We start from the raw sequence: 18,164 nt of genomic DNA on the forward strand, positions 1-18,164 counted from the left end.
AAAAAATTGTGGGTGTCAATTTGCTGCCCCTCTCAAAGTTCTACCTGGGTTCAATGGACCAAGTGGGACCCATGGTAGGGCCGGCCCTGCCTCGATTCTGACTAGTGTCCCAGTTCCTGCGGGTGAAAAACATCCCCAAATCATGATGCAACCACCACCATGTTTCACTGTAGGGATGGTATTACCCAGGTAATGAGCAATGCCTGGTTTCCTTCAAACATGACAATTGCCATTTAGGCCAAAGAGTTCAATCTTTGTTTCATAAAACTTCAGACGGGCTGTCATGTGCCTTTTACTGAGGAGTGGGCTCTTTCTGGCCACTTTACCAAACAGGCCAGATTGGTGGAGTGCTGCAGAGTTTGTTGTTCTTCTGGAAGGTTCTCCTCTCTCCACAGAGAAAATGATAGAGCTCTGTCAGAGTGACCATCAGATTTTTGGTCACCTCCCTGAGTAAGGCCCTTCTCCCCCGATCGCTCAATTTGGTCGGGCGGCCCACTCATGGAAGAGTCCTGGTGGTTCCAAACTTCTTTCATTTATGGATAATGAAGGCCACTGTGTTCATTGGGACCATTAATGCTGTAGACATTTTTCTGAACCCTTCCCCAGATCTGTGCCTCGACACAATCCTGTCCCGGAGGTCTACAGACAATTCCTTGGACTTCATGGCTTGGTTTGTGCTCTGACATGCACTGGTAACTGTGGGACCTTATACAGACAGGTGTGTGCTGTTCCAAATCATGTCCAGTAAACTTAATTTACCACAGGTGGACTACAATCAAGTTGTAGAAACATCTCAAGGATGATCAGTGGAAACAGGATGCACCTGAGCTCAATTTTGAGTGTTATGGCAAAGGCTGTAAATACTTATGTACATATGATTTTTTTTAGGAAAATAATGAATTTAATCCAGTTTGGTGTAGCCTGGTCGCAAGGCTAGTGTTGTTCAGACTGTTGTTCTGTTAATAAAGTTTTACAAAGTATTGACTTGTGAATTAGGGGAGATGTAGTTCTGAGAGGAGCAAGGACCATGGGCTGCCCGGGTGATTGGACTCTTCTCCCAGGGAGCAGTGTGAATCGAGGAGCCTGCTGAGAGTGTCTTTATAAAGGTGGGTGGGACCAACACTCGCTCTCTTGCCCCGAGGACAGCACGCTGTGAGGAGGGATAGAGCTGCTGCGTAGCGCAAAAGGGTAGGCCGGAGGCCTAGCGAGGACACCGGAGTCAGAGTGAGCAGTGTGTGTGGAAGGATCTCGGTAGTGTGACTGGTGGAAGGACGCCCTGAGAGGCCGTGAGTGTCGCTAAGGAGAGAGGGACGTTGCTGGAAGTGGACTGTGGAACAGAGTTCATCACATTGGGTGAGAGAAATCCAACTTAAAGTAATTACTATACTTCTAGACTGAGCCAGGGCGGGACTGCAGAGCTGTTCTAGCAGATGGCCATATTAATCCTAACAGTCGCCGCAGGACACTGAAGCTCCGCATAGTGCGTGGCGGTTTAGAAGGCCTTGCCCATCCTTTCCAGTGCTAGATAGACTGCCAACTGGGGAGTACAGAAATCTATCTTCTCCCTTTTCTGTTTGGATTACAATTACTGGTTATTACCGTGGGGATTACAATTAATCAATCACCTTTACTGTGGATTACAAATACTTTCTTTTGATTGGCTGAGGACACCCTTGCCGGCGATGACTAGCGAGGCCTCGGTCATCCAGGAGACTCTTGCAATCTAGCGTAAGGGGGCCCCCGATAGTATACAGCATGCAGTCTCATAGTCAGCTTGGTGCAGATATATTAGAACTGCTAAGAAGTTATTAATAGTAGAATTATTCTTTAAATACTGTCAAATCTTGATTTGTGGTCGCTCTCGCATCACACTTAAGAAATAGTGTATTTACAAAATTACAAAGCATTAATCCTCCAGAATATATCAATATATATGTTAGGATTGTTCTTTTGATCCTGAGTGCTGACCCTATTTAGTCACAGGATTGGGGATTCAGGATCTATTTTGTCATGAATGTTCTTGTATTAATTGTTTTATTGGTAGTTTGTGCATTTTCCAAAACTCAAGCTAAAGATTAGTAAACCTGATCCTTTATTGCAAACTTTGGTGGTTTTCAATAATTTACAATGACAGAACCTATAGTGTCAAGTGGGTTGGACAAAGTTCAGGGCAATCGAAGTAAGGAGGATGTGTCTACACTTAGCCACTCCCCAGGGGGCAGGGCTACATTGAAATAAGGCTGTAACATAACAAAATGTGGGAAAAGTCAAGCACTGTTAATACTTTCTGTATGCACTGTTTGCCAGAGTCTCCTGCAAGCAGGGCAGTGAGCAATACAGTGGTGATAACTCACTCAAAATCTCTTGAGGCTAGAAGGCAGAGGCAGCAGTGCCTTAGATCTCACATTGCTATTATACAGCTATGAGACTATAGGCACATTATGGAGACTATAGGCACCCCCACATATCAGGAAGTGCCCTACAATTTTTTTAAGAGGAATTCAAGACAAAAAGAGTACATTTTCAGGGTACTGCTTAGGTACAATTAACAATTCCAGATTTTCCCTCAAACATAGTAAATATTCACTTGAATTCTTTTTTACACTATGTATACCGGAGTCCTCTATTTTAGGAAGCAAACCCTACAGCCTGAATATCAATTTACTAGGAAATCAGGAAATCATAGTGTTTTATCCACTCAGAATGTCACAGTTTCCTTGTAAAAATGGAGGGATGTGCGATCCAGCAAGCTTTGAGATGACATGTATACATAAAATATGAGAAGGGTGCATATGTGTGATACATATCTGGACTCATTTATGAAACTGTCAAACTAAAGAACTGTTGTCCTCAAAACAAATCAAAGACTTGTGTTCATTTCTCCCTTCTCTGAGGAAATCAAACTGGTTTTTAAGAACAAAACAGACTGCTTCAGACAAGGTTTCCTTTAGATACTTTCTTAAATGGGAATGCCCACACGGCTAAGGCCTTCACATGAGCATACTACAACCTACACCTATATAAGGGCCATGTTTGCCCTCGTGTTAAGTTGGAAGGAGCGTCTTTGTCCTTGCAGTCGCTGCATCCCAACTGACATGAAAGGGACTGTATACAGGGGGATGCATGGAACATCTGTGCATCCCCATGAGGGAAAAACACAGCATTTGCATGGGTGTACGCTGTAGTATGCCTGTGTGAATAATGCCTAAGGGGTGCAGCTGTTCATAGACCCACAAGACTGACAGATTCCAACCAGGGGAAGTGAACATAAGGTATCTAAGTGTTAAATCATGTGTGTTGAGAAGCTTCACATTCACTTTGCTCACAGGAAGAAGAAAACTATACAGGATCCAACTCAGTTTAGAGGATAACTAGACACAATGGGGTTGATTTACTAAAGGTAATTAGGCAGTACTCTGTGCAAGGTAATTTTCACTTAGCTTGGTCAATATGATGTAAATTCACAGAATACCCAATAACATGCAAGGGAACTAAAACACAACAATATTCTTGTTTGTATATGATTGGACATTGAAAGCCAGCTTTACCTCATTCACTAAGCGAACATAAAAATTCTCTTGTTAAGTGAATAACCTATTTGCCTTTAGTAGATCAACCGCAATTCATTGATATGATCACCCTGCACCAAGGATAACATTACCTCAACTGCTCTTAATTCAGAGTTTGCTCTCCAAGCATACTGTATATAAAAAATTGGCAGGGAACATAAATCTTACCTGGAGACAGGGCAAAACACTCTCTGCACATTTACGCAGACCTCCACACCACAAAGCAGGGTCCACAGGTGCCACATATAACACAGATTTCTGTAAAAGCTCATCCGAAATTGGACTGTAGAGACTCCCATTGCGGTATAAGCCCTAAGAAGGAACAACAATCACACTAAGCATTGAAATATATGATATAAAAGACCAACAAATAATTTTGAGGTATGGATGTTGTAAGGTTCTGTCAGAGCTTTAATTTGGGGCAAATTTAATTTTTGGCCAGTAACTTAGGCTCCTAGTTTATATGCATGATGCTTATTCGTCTGCTTCCATCCCTTCTGAATAAGCACTTATGTTCTTCAAGTAAGTTCATGCATTGCAGATTTGAGTAGAAGTTGGTAGAACAAAATAACCCAGTACCCATCTACGTTGTTGGAAACAGAACTATGAAATAGACTAAAGAAAGTTTTCCGAAGACCCCAGAATAAATATAATCAGAGTGGGTAAGCCGAACAGCACCTGCTAATAACTATGTGAGCTTGAGTACTACTGGAAATTAAATGAAAAGAAAACCCTCCACTGATATTTCAGAGCCTAAAAATAAACTGAATTTCAATAAGGCGTTTATGAACTATCCCTGGAGAGCCCCTTTTAAATGAGTTGGGGATAATGACCCAGTGCTTGATTACTGACCACAACCAAATCACCCCTATAAATAACTGCTGAACTTCCACTGTTTCAATGGAAACAGTATTGTGTCTACTGACCTCGGTGCAGTTGGAGGAATACTCAAGTGGTTTAACAAATTTCAACTGATACATCATTTTGCAGATAACCATCACACAGGACCATATGGTAGAGATGTTGGATGCATATGGACGGAGATGTGAATATGGAAGAGCAAATACCCAGGGCATGAAGAAAAGACAATTCATCAGAGACACCTGAAAACACAACACAACAAGGTCTGTACTTTGTTATTATATAGGTTCATTCCACACAATCGGACCAAACGGTACACCTATCCGTTTTTCAGGCAGATGTGATCAGGCCACCCATTTTCCTCTATCGGGAGGTGAATGTCAAGGGACATGTGTTCGCTGACATCCAATAAAATCCACTGAAATCAGAGGTTCGCCATCCGTCCAGCGATCGTATGAAAACGGACAAGCTGTCCATTTTCACCTGATCTCCCCATAGAGGAGAGCGGGACCCTGACAGGTCCATCTCTGCACAGTGAGCGGAGGGGGACCTTTTGTCATCCGCCTGCTCAGCAGGGATCAGCGGAGGGATCAAAACATTGTCACCCTGTGTCAGAGATGTATAGTAACTAAGTAGAACTACTTCACTACTGTACTTAAGTACCGAAAGGCGGTATCTGTACTTTCCTAGAGTAGAATTTTTTTCTCCTACTTCCACTTTGACTTCACTACATTTTTTCGATGATTTCAATACTTCTACTCCAATATTTTTTTTTTTTGTGCTGCATAGTTACTCGTTACTATTATAAAAATTACCACTGCCAGAACAGTAGATGGCAGGTTTCATGGAGCTCAAAACATGTGTATTAGCAGCGCATACGAAAATAAATGCTACTGTATGTATGAATAAAAGCTGCATTTGAAATAATAAAAAACAATATGATGTTCAAACTTTTGACTTCTTTCTTTAATAACTACATAACACAGTACTTCTACTTTTACTTTCAGTACTTGAGTAGCAATTTTGTTTTCAAAACTCCTGGTACTTTTACTTTCAGTACTTGAGTAGCAAAATTTAAAAAAAAAATACTTGCAATACTTAAGTACAAAAAATGTTGAATACTTTAGTACTTCTACTCAAGTCATTTTTTGATTGAGCACTTCCACTTCTACTCAAGTCACTTTTTGATCGAGCACTTGTACTTTTACTCAAGTATGGGTTTCGAGTACTTTATACAACTCTGCCCTTTGTGAAAGGGGCCTAAAAGGGTTCTTCAGCATTTTTTAGGACAGAGGAATACCGGCCTAAACAATAAGCTGTTATTAGGGCCAATTAAAGGGGTTGTAAAGTCAGAAGGAGCATCCTCCCCAGCACCCCTTAATACTTACCTGAGCCCCATCACTGTCCAGCGATGTCCACGAGTCCCTCAGCCATTCTAGAATCTCCCTCCTGAGTGACTAAGACACAGCCACGGCACCATTGGCTCCCATGGCTGTCAATTAAAGTCAGTTAGCCAATCAGGAGAAAGAGGGGGCCGAACTGAAGCTCTGTGTCTGAATGGACACATGGAGCTGCAACTTGGCTCGTGTGTCCCCATAGCAAGCTGCTTGCTGTGGGGGCACTCAACAGGAGGGAGGGGCCAGAAGCAGCGAATAGGGACCTGAGTGGAGGAGGATCCAAGCTGCTTTGTGCCAAACCAACTACACAGAGGACGTAAGTATAACATGTTTATTTATTTTTTTGTAAAAAACTGGACTTTACAATCATTTTAAGAGCTTTAAAAAAGGTGAGCGCCTCTAAGTCCTAAGGACTCCTCTAAACTGTTTTCTAACAGACTCAATAAGTTCCCCACCCTCTCAATAGGGGATCTTAATTCTAACTGAAAATGGAAACCTCAACTTTACTGATAACAGACACATACAGGTGCATCTTAAAAAAAATAGAAAAATTAGAGATATATTTCAAGCATTTATTTCTTTAATTTTGGGTATTATGGCTTACAGCTAGTGAAAAGCCAAAATTCAGTATCTCAGAAAATTAGAATATTGTGAAAAAGTTCAATATTGTAGACTTATGGTGTCACACTTTAATTAGCTAACTAACCCCTTAGCGCGGACGGAATGCAAGTATGCGGCCTCTGCTTTAGGGGGTTGTATCGGGGTGATGCCTGCAGCTAGGGGCATCACCCCGGTACCGTTGTTTATAGCCAATGGTCGGCTTTTTCTAATGACAACTGATGCGGCTCAGCAGCTGCTGGGCTGTCATTACAAGGAGCGGGAGGGGATGTCCCTACCTCCCGCTGCCTTTCACGGCTCGCCCGGGTCTCCCGTCCCACCAGGAAACCCGAGCGACCAGCCGGCGTGTCTGCCGGCTGGTCGAAGACCCGAACAGAGCCCAATTCAGCTCTGATTGGGTCTTCGATGTAAAAACCCATGAGCGATGTCATGACATCACTTCCGGGTACTGGAGCCTTAAAGGCGCCCGATTTAAAAAAAAAAATGACAGCAATCAAAAACGGCCAAACTTGCCATTTTGAATGCTTTTAAGTGCAGAGAAGGAAATTGGGGTCTTTTAGACCCCAGATGCCTCCATAAAGAGCACCTGTCACTGCCTATTACTGTCACAAGGGATGTTTACATTCCTTGTGACAGCAATAAAAGTGATCAATTTTTTTTTTTTAAATAGTGTAAAAAAAAAAATAATTATTAGGGAAAAAAAATTAAAGCGCCCCATCCCTCTGTGCTTGCACGCAGGAGAACGCATATGCAAGTTGCGCCCGTATATGAAAACAGTGTTCAAACCACACATGTGAGGTATTGCCGCAATCTTTTGAGTGAGAACAATAATTCTAGCACAAGACCTCCTCTGTAACGCTAAACTGGTAACCGTTAAAAGCATTGTAAAACGCTTATGGAGATTTTTACGTACCGAAGTTTGTCGCCATTCCACGTGTGCGCAATTTTAAAGCATGACATGTTAGGTATCTAATATCATCATTCACATTATTCCAAAAAATTGGGCTGTTACTCTTTTTTTTTTTAATTCATGAAAGTGCATTTCTTCCCAAAAATTGCATTTGAAAAACCGCTGCGCAAATATTGTGTGACCTAAAATACATTTGCAACATTCGCCATTTTATTCTCTAGGGTATCTGCTAATATATATATATTTTTTTTTTATATCTAATGTTTGGGGATTCTAAGTAATTTTCTTGCAAAAAATACTGATTTTAACTAGTAAGTAACAAATGTCATAAAAAGGCTTAGGCTCCAAGGGGTTAACTCGAAACACCTGTAAAGGTTTCCTGAGCCTTTAAGGCTCGGTTCACATATATGCGATGCGGGAAGGCTGCGAATTCGCAGCCTGTTCCCGCATCGCACACGCACCCCCGGCAGTTCACACTGCCATATGCGATACGCTGGGGGTGTCAATGTAATCTTAACGACACCCCCAGTTTGATCGCATATCGCAGTGCGATCGTGCAGTTCGCACAGGATCGGATCGCACAAGTGTGAACCGCTGTGCGATCCGATCCTGATGCGGCAGCAAAAATGCCTCCTGTGCGTGTTTGCTGCGGGTGCGATGCGAATTTAGCCATACAAACTGTATGGCTAAACTCGCACCGCACAGCTGATCGCATGTCATGTCGGAGCAGTGCGCTCCGACATGACATGCGAACCCCGCACACGCAGTAGTGTGAACCGGGGCTTAATGGTGTCTCAGTCTGGTTGAGAAGGTTACACAGTTATGGGGAAGATTGCTGGCTTGGCAGTTGTCCAGAAGACAGTCATTTTCACCCTCCACAAAAGGTCATTGCTAAAGAAGCTGTCTGTTCACAGAGTGCTGTATCCAAGCATATTAATGGAAAGTTGAGTGGAAGGAAAAGGTGTGGAAGGAAAAGGTGCACATGCAACAGGGATAACCATAGCCTTGAGAGGATTGTGACGCAAAGGCCATTCAAGGATTTGGGAGAGATTCACAAGGAGTGGACTACAGCTTCAGTGCTTCAAGAGCCACCACACAGAGACGTATCCAGAACATGGGCTACAACATCAGAACCATCTTACCTGGGCTAAGGAAAAAAAGGACTGGACTGTTGCTTAGTGGTCCAAAGTCCTCTTTTCGGATAAAAGTACATTTTGCATTTCATTTGGAAATTAAGGTCCCAGAGTCTAGAGGAAGAGTGGAAAGGCACAGAATCCAAGTTGCATGCGGTCCAGTGTGAAGTTTTCACAGTCAGTGATGATTTGGGGAGCCGTGTCATGTGCTGGTGTTGGTCCACTGTGTTTTATCAAGTCCAAAGTCAGCTCAGCCCTCTACCAAGAAATTTTAGAGCACTTCATGCTTCTCTGTGCTGACCAGCATTATGGAGATGATGATTTCATTTTCCAGCAGGACTTGGCATCTGCCCACACTGCCAAATGTACCAATACCTGGTTTAATGATCATGGTTTTACTGTGCTTTAGTGGCCAGCAAACTCGCCTGATCTAAACCCCATAGAGAATCTGTGGGGTATTGTCAAGAGGAAGATGAGAGACACCAGACCCAACAATGCAGACAAACTGAAGGCTGTTTTCAAAGCAACCTGGGCTTCCATAACATCTCAGCAGTTCCAGAGGCTGATTGCCTAGATGCCACACTGCATTGATACTGTAATTCATGCAAAAGTAGCCCTGACTAAGTAATGAGTGCATACTATACATGGACATTCTTTTCAGTAAGCAAACATTACTGTATTAACCACTTGCTGACCGCCCGCCGCAGCTGGCTCGAATGTGCGAACCGCCGTACCTGTACGGCAGTTCGCAGGAGCGCTCCTGGGGGGCCACCGTGCACCGTAGGCAGCGTGTGCCCACCCCCACTTAGCAGCAAGGATGCCGATCCACGGGGCGGCAGCCGCGATTGCCACCGGGCACCCGCGATCGCTCCCAGCTGAGAGAGAACGACGATCTGCTGTTGTAAAGACAGCAGACCGTTGACCTCTCTGAAATGATCACAGAGGTCCGGTGATCCTCCTATATAGGATCACAGGTCTCTGTGCTCATTTCACAAATCCCTTCCCCATACAGTAGAAAACACACCCCCTAGACTCACACTTAACCCTTTGATCACCCCTGGGTTAACCCCTTCCCTGCCAGTGTCATTATTACAGTAACAGTGCATATTTTTAGCACTGATTACTGTAGTAATGTCACTGGTCCCCCCAAAAGTATCAAAATTGTCAGTTAGGGGTCCGATCTGTCTGCAGCAATGTCATAGTCCCGCTAAAAATCGCAGATCGCCGCCAAAACTAGTAAAAAAAATAAATAAAAATGACATAAATCTTTCCCCTAGTTTGTAGACACGATAACTTTTGCGCAAACCAATCAAAAATACGCTTATTGGGATTTTTTTTATCAAAAATATGTAGCAGAATACAAATTGGCCTAAAAGGATGAAAAAATTTATTTTAAAATATTTTTTTTTGGGGAATGTTATATAGCAGAATGAGTAAAATATAGTTGTTTTTTTTTTTATTTATGTACAGCGTCGCGCAATTTTCCAGTAAAGTAATGCAGTGGCGAATGACAAAAAATGGCCTGGTCATTAAGGAGGCTGATCCTTCTGATCCAGAAGTGGTTAAAAATCCTTTTTTTTTTGGTTGAAATAATATAAATATGTGCTGCGCAAGCTTATATTAATAATAAATTTATTTAAACAAATAATGAATATGTAGTGAAAAATGTGTATCACTCTGTGTAGAAAAAATATATATATGTGTATCAACAGTTGTGCACTGATTAAATCCAATTTAAACACAATTAATATTTCTCTATATGCAATATAACCATACAATGAATATTCAAACACATATAAATCATGCAAAGTGACGTAGTGAATTAGTGTCCAATTCCTTATGCCTGGTATCCAAATTATTTTTTTCAAATATAGAGTTTATTGAATACAGCTGGATACAGGCACTACAAAAGTAACATACATTAGGGTTATGGCAGAATCATGTCAAAAGATATCAACAGAAATAGCAGTGCAACCTGCCTGTCCGAAGCCATCCAAGAAAGGTAAAAATGAGGAAGGTCCGCACACTAGGAGGCTAGGTATAATAAAACACCCCTTAAGTGTTATAAAAAGGAGAACCCTTTCCGGCATGTAATGTTTTACCCTAGTTACCAGAAGGATGGTTCACAGGTGAGACCCTAGTGAGACGCTCAGAAGAGAGACAAGAAAGGGTAGCAAAAGAAAAAAGGGAAAAGAGGAGGAACGAGGAAGGAAGAAGGGGAAGAGTGAGAGGGGAGGAGGAGAGGGGGGAAGAGGAAGGGGGGGAGGGGGGCCAGCATCCCCCACGCCACAAGCCACTCCGCCACCGAGTCCCGGGTCGCCCCAGTCCGGGACGCCCACAGATATATTCATTCCGTCAATAGACGAGCCCCCTCTCCGGAAGTTTCAAAGAGATCCCAGATCCTCCACTTGTCCGCATGTTGGTCCCCTTTATGTCGGGACGTCGTGATCAGGTTAACGTCCTCAATTCTCTGAAGCCAATGGGGGGGCCGATTGTTTCCACAGGAGAGTTATGCATGCCCTGGTGGAATTCAACATGGGGCAGAGTAGAGACTTCTTAAAAGTCCCGGGTGAAATGTCCAATACCTGAAGCAAAAATAAAGCTGGATCATCTGGGATTGCTCTATCCGTGAACAATGCCAGTATTCTCCGAACCTCCCCCCAGAAGTGTGGCAACAGAGGGCAGGGGATATCCAAATTATAAAAGTGTCCAAACAAAGTATGCTCCTCTGTATGGAGATTAAATCCTAATCACCAGTGCTCAAATATGGTCATGAGCAAATTTGATTTTACCTCCAATCTCTATGCCCCCCCCCCCTTCAGGTGGGTGCCTCACCTTTATGCCTGTGACCTCGCACTAAAGCTTGGTCAGTAATGGCCTTGTGCTCAATCCAATAGATATGGATGCAGGGTTGCTTTTTCTTAAATGCTGTCAGGGTGCTCCTATCCCTCACGGATGGCTCACATGGATAGGAAGAAAGATATACATGGTGAAAGTAACGTCTTGTAAATGGACTTTATTAAAAATAAACGTATTGCACTTACATTTAATTGGTGCTTGCAGCGCACCACACTATAATGGCTATTTTGCAAATAGTGGCTCAGAAGCTCAGGCGGAGGTCTCCAACTGTTCTGGTTTATCTCAGTGAGCTGTGAAAATGCTTTCAGCCGTACTCACATTCCAACGTATGGCCCCTCCCCCACAGGTATCGACACAGGGCTCTTGCGTGTCCTCATCAGGGGGAAATGTTATTTTAATTTCATATTTATATTATTTCATTCACAACACACTCACAACAAGGGAGTGATCAGTGCTAGCGGCATCCTAAAATTTACACCACCAAAGATTGCTCGAAGTCCCATTTAAATTCCCTTTTTTTGGTCTATGTAATATTCTCATTTTCTGAGATACCAAATTTGGGTTTTCGCTAGCTGTAAGCCATAGTCATCAAAATTAAAAGAAATAAATGCTTGAAATATATCACTCTCTGTGTAATGAATCTATATAATATAGGAGTTTCACCTTTGGAATTTAATTACTGATTACTAATAAATTAACTTTTTGATGATATTCAAATTTTTTTGAGATGCACCTGTACAGTGGGGAAAATAATTATTTGATCCCCTGCAGATTTTGTAAGTTTTCCCACTTACAAAAAAATGAGGGGGGCTATCATTTTTATCATAGGTGTGTTTAAATGATAGAGACCGAATATCAACCAAAAAATCTGAAAAAAACACATGAAACAAATGTTATAAATTGAGTTGTAGTTCAGTGAGTAAAATAATATTTGATCCCCAAGCAAAACATGACTTAGTACTCGGTGGAGAAACCCTTGTTGGCAAGCACAGAGGTAAGCGGTTTCTTGTAGTTAGTGACCAGGTTTGCACACATCTCAGGAGGGATTTTGGTCCACTCTTTTTTACAGATCTTCTCTAAATCCTTAAGGTTTCTTGGCTATCGCATGGCAACTCGAAGTTTTAGCTCCCTCCATACATTTTCTATGGGATTAAGGTCCGGAGACTGGCTAGGCCACTCCATGACCATAATGAGCTTCTTTTTTAGCCACTTCATTGTTGCCTTGGTGGTATGTTTTGGGTAATTGTCATGCTGAAAGACCCATCCATGACCCATCTTCAGTATTCTGGCTGAGGGAAGAAGGTTCTCATCCAAGATTTTACAATACATGGCCCCGTCCATTGGTCCCTCAATGCAGCAAAGTTGGTGTATACCTTTAGCAGAGAAACAGCCCCAAAGCATAATGTTTTCACCTCTGTGCTTGAATGTAAGGATAGTGTTCTTAGGGTCATAGTCAGCATTTTTCTTCCTCCAAACACGGCTAGCTCCCCTCTAGAAGAAGGCATATGTACAGTCATGCCAATGAACATCTAAATGGTTCGAAGAAGGATTGTTGGGAGCAAGTGCTATGGTCAGATGAGACTAAAATTGAGCTCTTTGGCATTAACTCGAATCGCCGTGTTTGGAGGAAGAAAAATGCCATCCCTACAGTCAAGCTAAAAGGTGGAAACATGATGCTTTGAGGCTGTTTCTCTACTAAAGGTACAGGCAGACTTTGCCACAATGAGGGGCCAATGGACGGGGCCATGTATTGTAAAATCTTGGATGATAACCTTCTTTCCTCAGCCATAACACTGAAGATGGGTTGTGGATTGGTCTTCCGGTATGACAATGACCCAAAAAATACTGCCAAGGCAACAAAGGAGTGGCTCAAGAAAAAGCACATTAAGGTCATAGAGTGGCTTAGCCAGTCTCCAGACCTTAATCCTATAGAAAATTTATAGAGGTAGCTGAAACTTTGGGTTTCCAAGAGACAGCCAAGAAACTGTAAGGATTTAGAAATGATCCGTAAAGAAGAGTGGACAAAAATCCCTCCTGAGATGTGTGCAAACCTAGTCACCAACTACAAGAAATGTTTTACCTCTGTGCATGCCAACAAGGGTTTCTCCACCAAGTACTAAGTCATGTTTTTGCTTGGGGAATCAAATACCTTTTTTACTCACTGAACTGAAACTTCATTTATAGCATTTGTTTTATGTGTTTTTTTTTTTTGGATTTTTGGTAGATATTCTGTCCCTAACATTTAAAATACACCTATGATAAAAATGATAGACCCTTCATTTCTTTGCAAGGTGGCAAACTTAAAAAATCTACAGGGGATCGAATAATTATTTTTCTCACTGTATATGTGATTCTATCAAGGACAGCAGTGAAATTATTAAAGTTCACCTCTGCCCAGAATATGGACATTAAGTTATTACATACAGCATTCTTGAAGAGGAGCTTCAGTCTGGGAAAAAAAATGTAAAAGTCAGCAGCTACAAATACTGTAAGTGCTGACTTTTAGCATAAGGACACTTATCTGTCCAGGAATCCAACGATATCGGCCACAAAGGGGCCGATTCTTTAATCATCTTCACTAAAGGAAACAGGCAGTGAAGTCTTCAAGCTTCACAGCCGGTTTCTACTGTGAATGCATAAGCCACGCTGCACTTTCTGAATGGTCCCATGTGTGTCCCAGAAGGCAGTAAGGGGAAGGAGAATGGACCAGAAATGCTCAGAGATCGCCGCGGCGATCTTACACATTAGTGGGAGTGGGCACCTGGCAAAACCAGGAACCTGCTCCAGCCTACCCCCCAAAAAGTCATCACGCCGGAAGATCCTTTGGACGGCTAGTACGGCTCACCCTGCGTTCCACCCTGCGGTCCCAGCCTCAGTTCCATGCCAGTGACACCACTCCACTTCCTGCCGGACAGGAACAGGAAGGACTAAGAGGAACACGGACCCCCAGCAGTGATCCCATGCTGTATATGGATGCCGGAAGGACCCACCTTACCTACATTTACTTACCCTGATGTAAGTTTTTAATGTATCTTGACAATTAAATACTACAGTCTTTACTCAGAGGCGCCTGTTTTTCTCTCTTTGTACCCCCCAAAATGTGCCAAATGTGGCAATTGAGGGAGGGTGTGAACAAGTGGAGCTTCCCCTTTTGGGCGAAGCTGTGCTTTAACAAGCAGTAAAAGAGCTTTAAAAAAAAAAAGCCATCCCTGCTCTCTCCAGCTGCTTGTAATGTAAGATCTTCAAAGATCACAAAAAAACTCTAAAGTACAGTTTCAGTTGTGTATATGGGTGGTCTGATCAGATCTGCCTGTTAGTTTTTTAGGAGGTTCTGAATGTAAGCTCTGTGTTAGTCTAAGGGCAAACAGATGTATATGGATGTGCGTTTGTTTGAGTCCCTCTAGGTTAAAAAAAAAAAAATTGATAAGGTATGCGTCATTTTCTACTCAGCCTGCCCATAGACCTAACATGGGTCCATTAAGCTCCAGGAAGATGAAACTTAACACACACAGATGTCACAAAAGTAAAATCTTTGCCATCCAGCTCAGAATCAGCAAGGGATCTGTTTACAGATTTCCTGCTGGTCAAAACAGATAGGACTAGTATGAAAGGGCCAGAAACACATGTCGTTTGTTTACATTAGAGGGCTGACAGGCTGCCAAGATCAGCTCTTAACAAAGAGTTAGGGTCCTTTCACACGGGCTTTCCGCCCAGCGGACTTCGTTTTGCTCAGCGGGGATCGATCCGCCAATCCCCACTGAGCAGGCTGATGACATGTCCATCTCCGCTCTGCGTGCAGAGAGAGACAGACCTGTCAGATCCCTGCTCTCCTCTATGGGGAGATCGGATAATAACGGACCATCTGTCCGTTATCATCCAATCCCATCCACTCCGATCCTCCAGACAGATGGAAAATAGGGTTTCCACCCGTCTGGATTTCATGGACTGGTCCGGATCGAATAGCGGCGGGTGTCAGCGGAGATGTCACTACTGACATCCGCTGCTCCATAGGCAGGGCCGGATTAAGAGCATCATGGGCTTGGTGCTGAGGATTTTGAAGGGCCTTAAGGGCCGTGCCTTGGCATGCACCCAGAGGAGGAAGGGTGCAGCCATGCATGCCTAATTCCACATGGGATGCTGTCTCTGAAGCCCATAAACACATCCATGCATCGGCAACTGTCCCTCCTTGTCCGGCCTTCGTGCTATGTGGGGAGGTTCTGAGGGAGCTGCCTGGGGAAGCGAGCATAGAAGCCAGACTTCTGTGTTTACAAGTGACAGAAGAGCGGTAACAGTGAATATGGCCAACCCGGGGCCTATATAAAAGGTAGGGGCCTGGAGCTGCAGCTCCAATAGCCCCTACGTTAATCTGGCCCTGTCCATAGGGATGCATGGAGCATCCGATCAGGTCTGCCTGAAAAAACTGACAGGCGGACCTGATCGGAAAGCCCGTGTTAAAGGGCCAAATGTCCTTTGTGAACTTGGAAGACAAATTAACCCTCTATGCCTATACATAGTCTTGGTACAGGTTCACTTAAAGGTGGTGTCTATGATGCTTTTGGATAGTCTTTGATACCTCTTGGAGTGTGATCCAGATGATAATGGTGGACACAATCTTGATAATGTGTAGTTCTAGTAACCTCCACACAAGTACTTGCACGTCATGGATAAAATTCAGCAGAGTTAGGAGCATGGACATCAACTTGTTAATCACAAGAATCCAGGGGTTTGTCTCTGTTAAAAAGTGGCATTGGTTACACTTCTCCATACAATGTACTACTAATAAAGTTCCTGGAGTTTCAAAAGCATCAATTCCTATTTACTTAGAAAACATGTGCATTAATGTATAATTAATGACAACACTTTTTTTTTCAATTTGGATAGAGTAAGGGAGGGTTAAATCCCTCCAAGTAATTTCTTTGCAATCTTTGACCGATTAGGGAGATTTACCTTCACTTCCTGTCCCATAGCCAAACCAGGAAGAGATAACAAATCCCTCCAAAGTGAGGGAATTCCTGGTTGTCACAGGGTCACCAGAACTAGTGTCCTATTCATTTTCATGATTTAAATTAATGACAGGGCAGATTTGTAATGTGGAAAAAGTAAGAACATCTCAACATTTACCACCATTTCAAATCCACAAAATTAGAATCTGGTGTTTCCGAATTAGGTGCCAAGGATTAGAACCTTCTTAGGGAGTATGCAATAAAATCTGTCTTATTTATACCTCAGATACCTTTGGTCACCATACCAAGATCAAGTCTCTCACAAAGAAAGTTGTGGATGCAAATGAGTCTAGCAGGCAGCAGGGGATATGAAAAGATCACCAAATTATTTCAATCCAGTCAATCCACTGTAAGAAAATTAATCTACATGTGGTGTACATTTTAAACAACTGCTATCTAGGTCTGGCCAACTGAGCAAATTGAACCCGAGAGCTGACCGTATAAGGCCAGAAGAAGTCTCCAAGAACCCTAAATTTAATTGTGGGGTGTTTAGGTAACTCTTGCTACAGTTGGAGTCAAAGCCATCCATTCACACTCAGAAAGAGACCCCACCAACTCAACCTTCATGAGAGGCTTGTTAAGAAAAAGTCTTTACAAAAAAACATTAGAGCAAGATAAGGGTTAGCTATTGAACATATAGGCAAAGACCAACCTTCTGGAACTATGTACTGAAGACTGGTCAATGAAAGTTAAGCCGGCCATAGATAGTTCGTATCTCGACCAGTTCAGCAGGGAACGGCCGAGATTTGATTAATGTATTGGCAGGCTGATTGTACCCAAGTTGATCTATCAATCCACTTGGGTACAACCAGTATATCAGATTTCTAGCAAAATAAATATGGTCTACCACCTTTTCTGTCCAGTTGCCTCCATCCCTAAATACATATGCGAAAAAACCCAAGGAGAAACCAAGGAGAAAAATGGGACTTTGAGTGAGGACAGCTGGATTGTAGCTGGAGCCTACAATAACTCATATGTAATTCCTAGTCTGATACAAGTAAAGACTGTAAGCCTACAGGGAGCATGATGTCATATTAAATCTGTTATACCTTTTAGAGATCCCAGTTTGATCCATGTGAAATTGTATTTATTCTTATTTAATGTGAATTTTATAATCTTTTGTATGCCAATTCTCTGTATGTGTCCTCATCGGTTGTATATGTGTCTCTTTTTAATAATCTTATCTAATTTATCTATTATACCGTCCAGCTGTCCTCAGTCAAAGTCCCATTTTTCTCCTTGGTTTCTCCTTGGGGTTTTTTGCATCAGATTTCTAGCATGTTTTCTCCCGGCAGGGACGGCTCCCCACGCCCCCCGTCGGGAGAACACAATAGCTACGCTGGAGGAATTCCTTCATCAACACTTACTGATGGGGGAATCAAGCAAAATCACATAATTTATAGCTTGACTTCAGGGTTGTATGGTTACAGTAACAGTAGGCATATTTTACAGATACAGTATATCACCTTTATCTGTAGACATTGTTTGAATAAAGGTCTAATTTTTGCCTCGGATATCAGATATGTTGCAAAAGTCAACAATTTCCACAGGGGGAATAATATTTTTGTAAATAAAATCTGTAAAAACACGACAGGTTCAAAGTGAGAGAGTTTACACAGTCACCTGCATGTACAGGCTCTTACCACATAAACATACACAGGACAATCTGTTAATCACCTGCAGATTGTGTGCCATCTGTGGTCGTCTCTGCATCCACCACAATGTCATCAATCTTCTCCAGCGTGCTTTGACTGGCGCTGTTCTGCTTCTCAGTTTCCAGCCTGTACAACATGAAGGACTAGTTATCATAAATG

The 18,164-nt window shown here is 42.7% G+C and overlaps 1 protein-coding gene across 1 annotated transcript in view; it reads right to left on the bottom strand.

Annotated features, from left to right (window-relative positions):
- Nucleotides 1-18,164, bottom strand: part of LOC309566686 (piezo-type mechanosensitive ion channel component 2-like) — a 141,433-nt gene that overhangs the window by 80,953 nt on the left and 42,316 nt on the right. Inside the window, exons 20-23 of the mRNA XM_082271945.1 lie at nucleotides 18,028-18,131; nucleotides 15,921-16,078; nucleotides 4,496-4,672; nucleotides 3,738-3,881 (exon numbers count right to left, since the gene is read on the bottom strand). Of these exons, the coding sequence (XP_082128071.1) occupies nucleotides 3,738-3,881; nucleotides 4,496-4,672; nucleotides 15,921-16,078; nucleotides 18,028-18,131 (583 nt within the window). The remainder of the gene's footprint in view (nucleotides 1-3,737; nucleotides 3,882-4,495; nucleotides 4,673-15,920; nucleotides 16,079-18,027; nucleotides 18,132-18,164) is intronic.

This window comes from Pelophylax lessonae (genome assembly GCF_965119305.1).
Source record: "Pelophylax lessonae genome assembly, chromosome: 11".
Classification (NCBI taxonomy): Eukaryota; Metazoa; Chordata; class Amphibia; order Anura; family Ranidae; genus Pelophylax; species Pelophylax lessonae.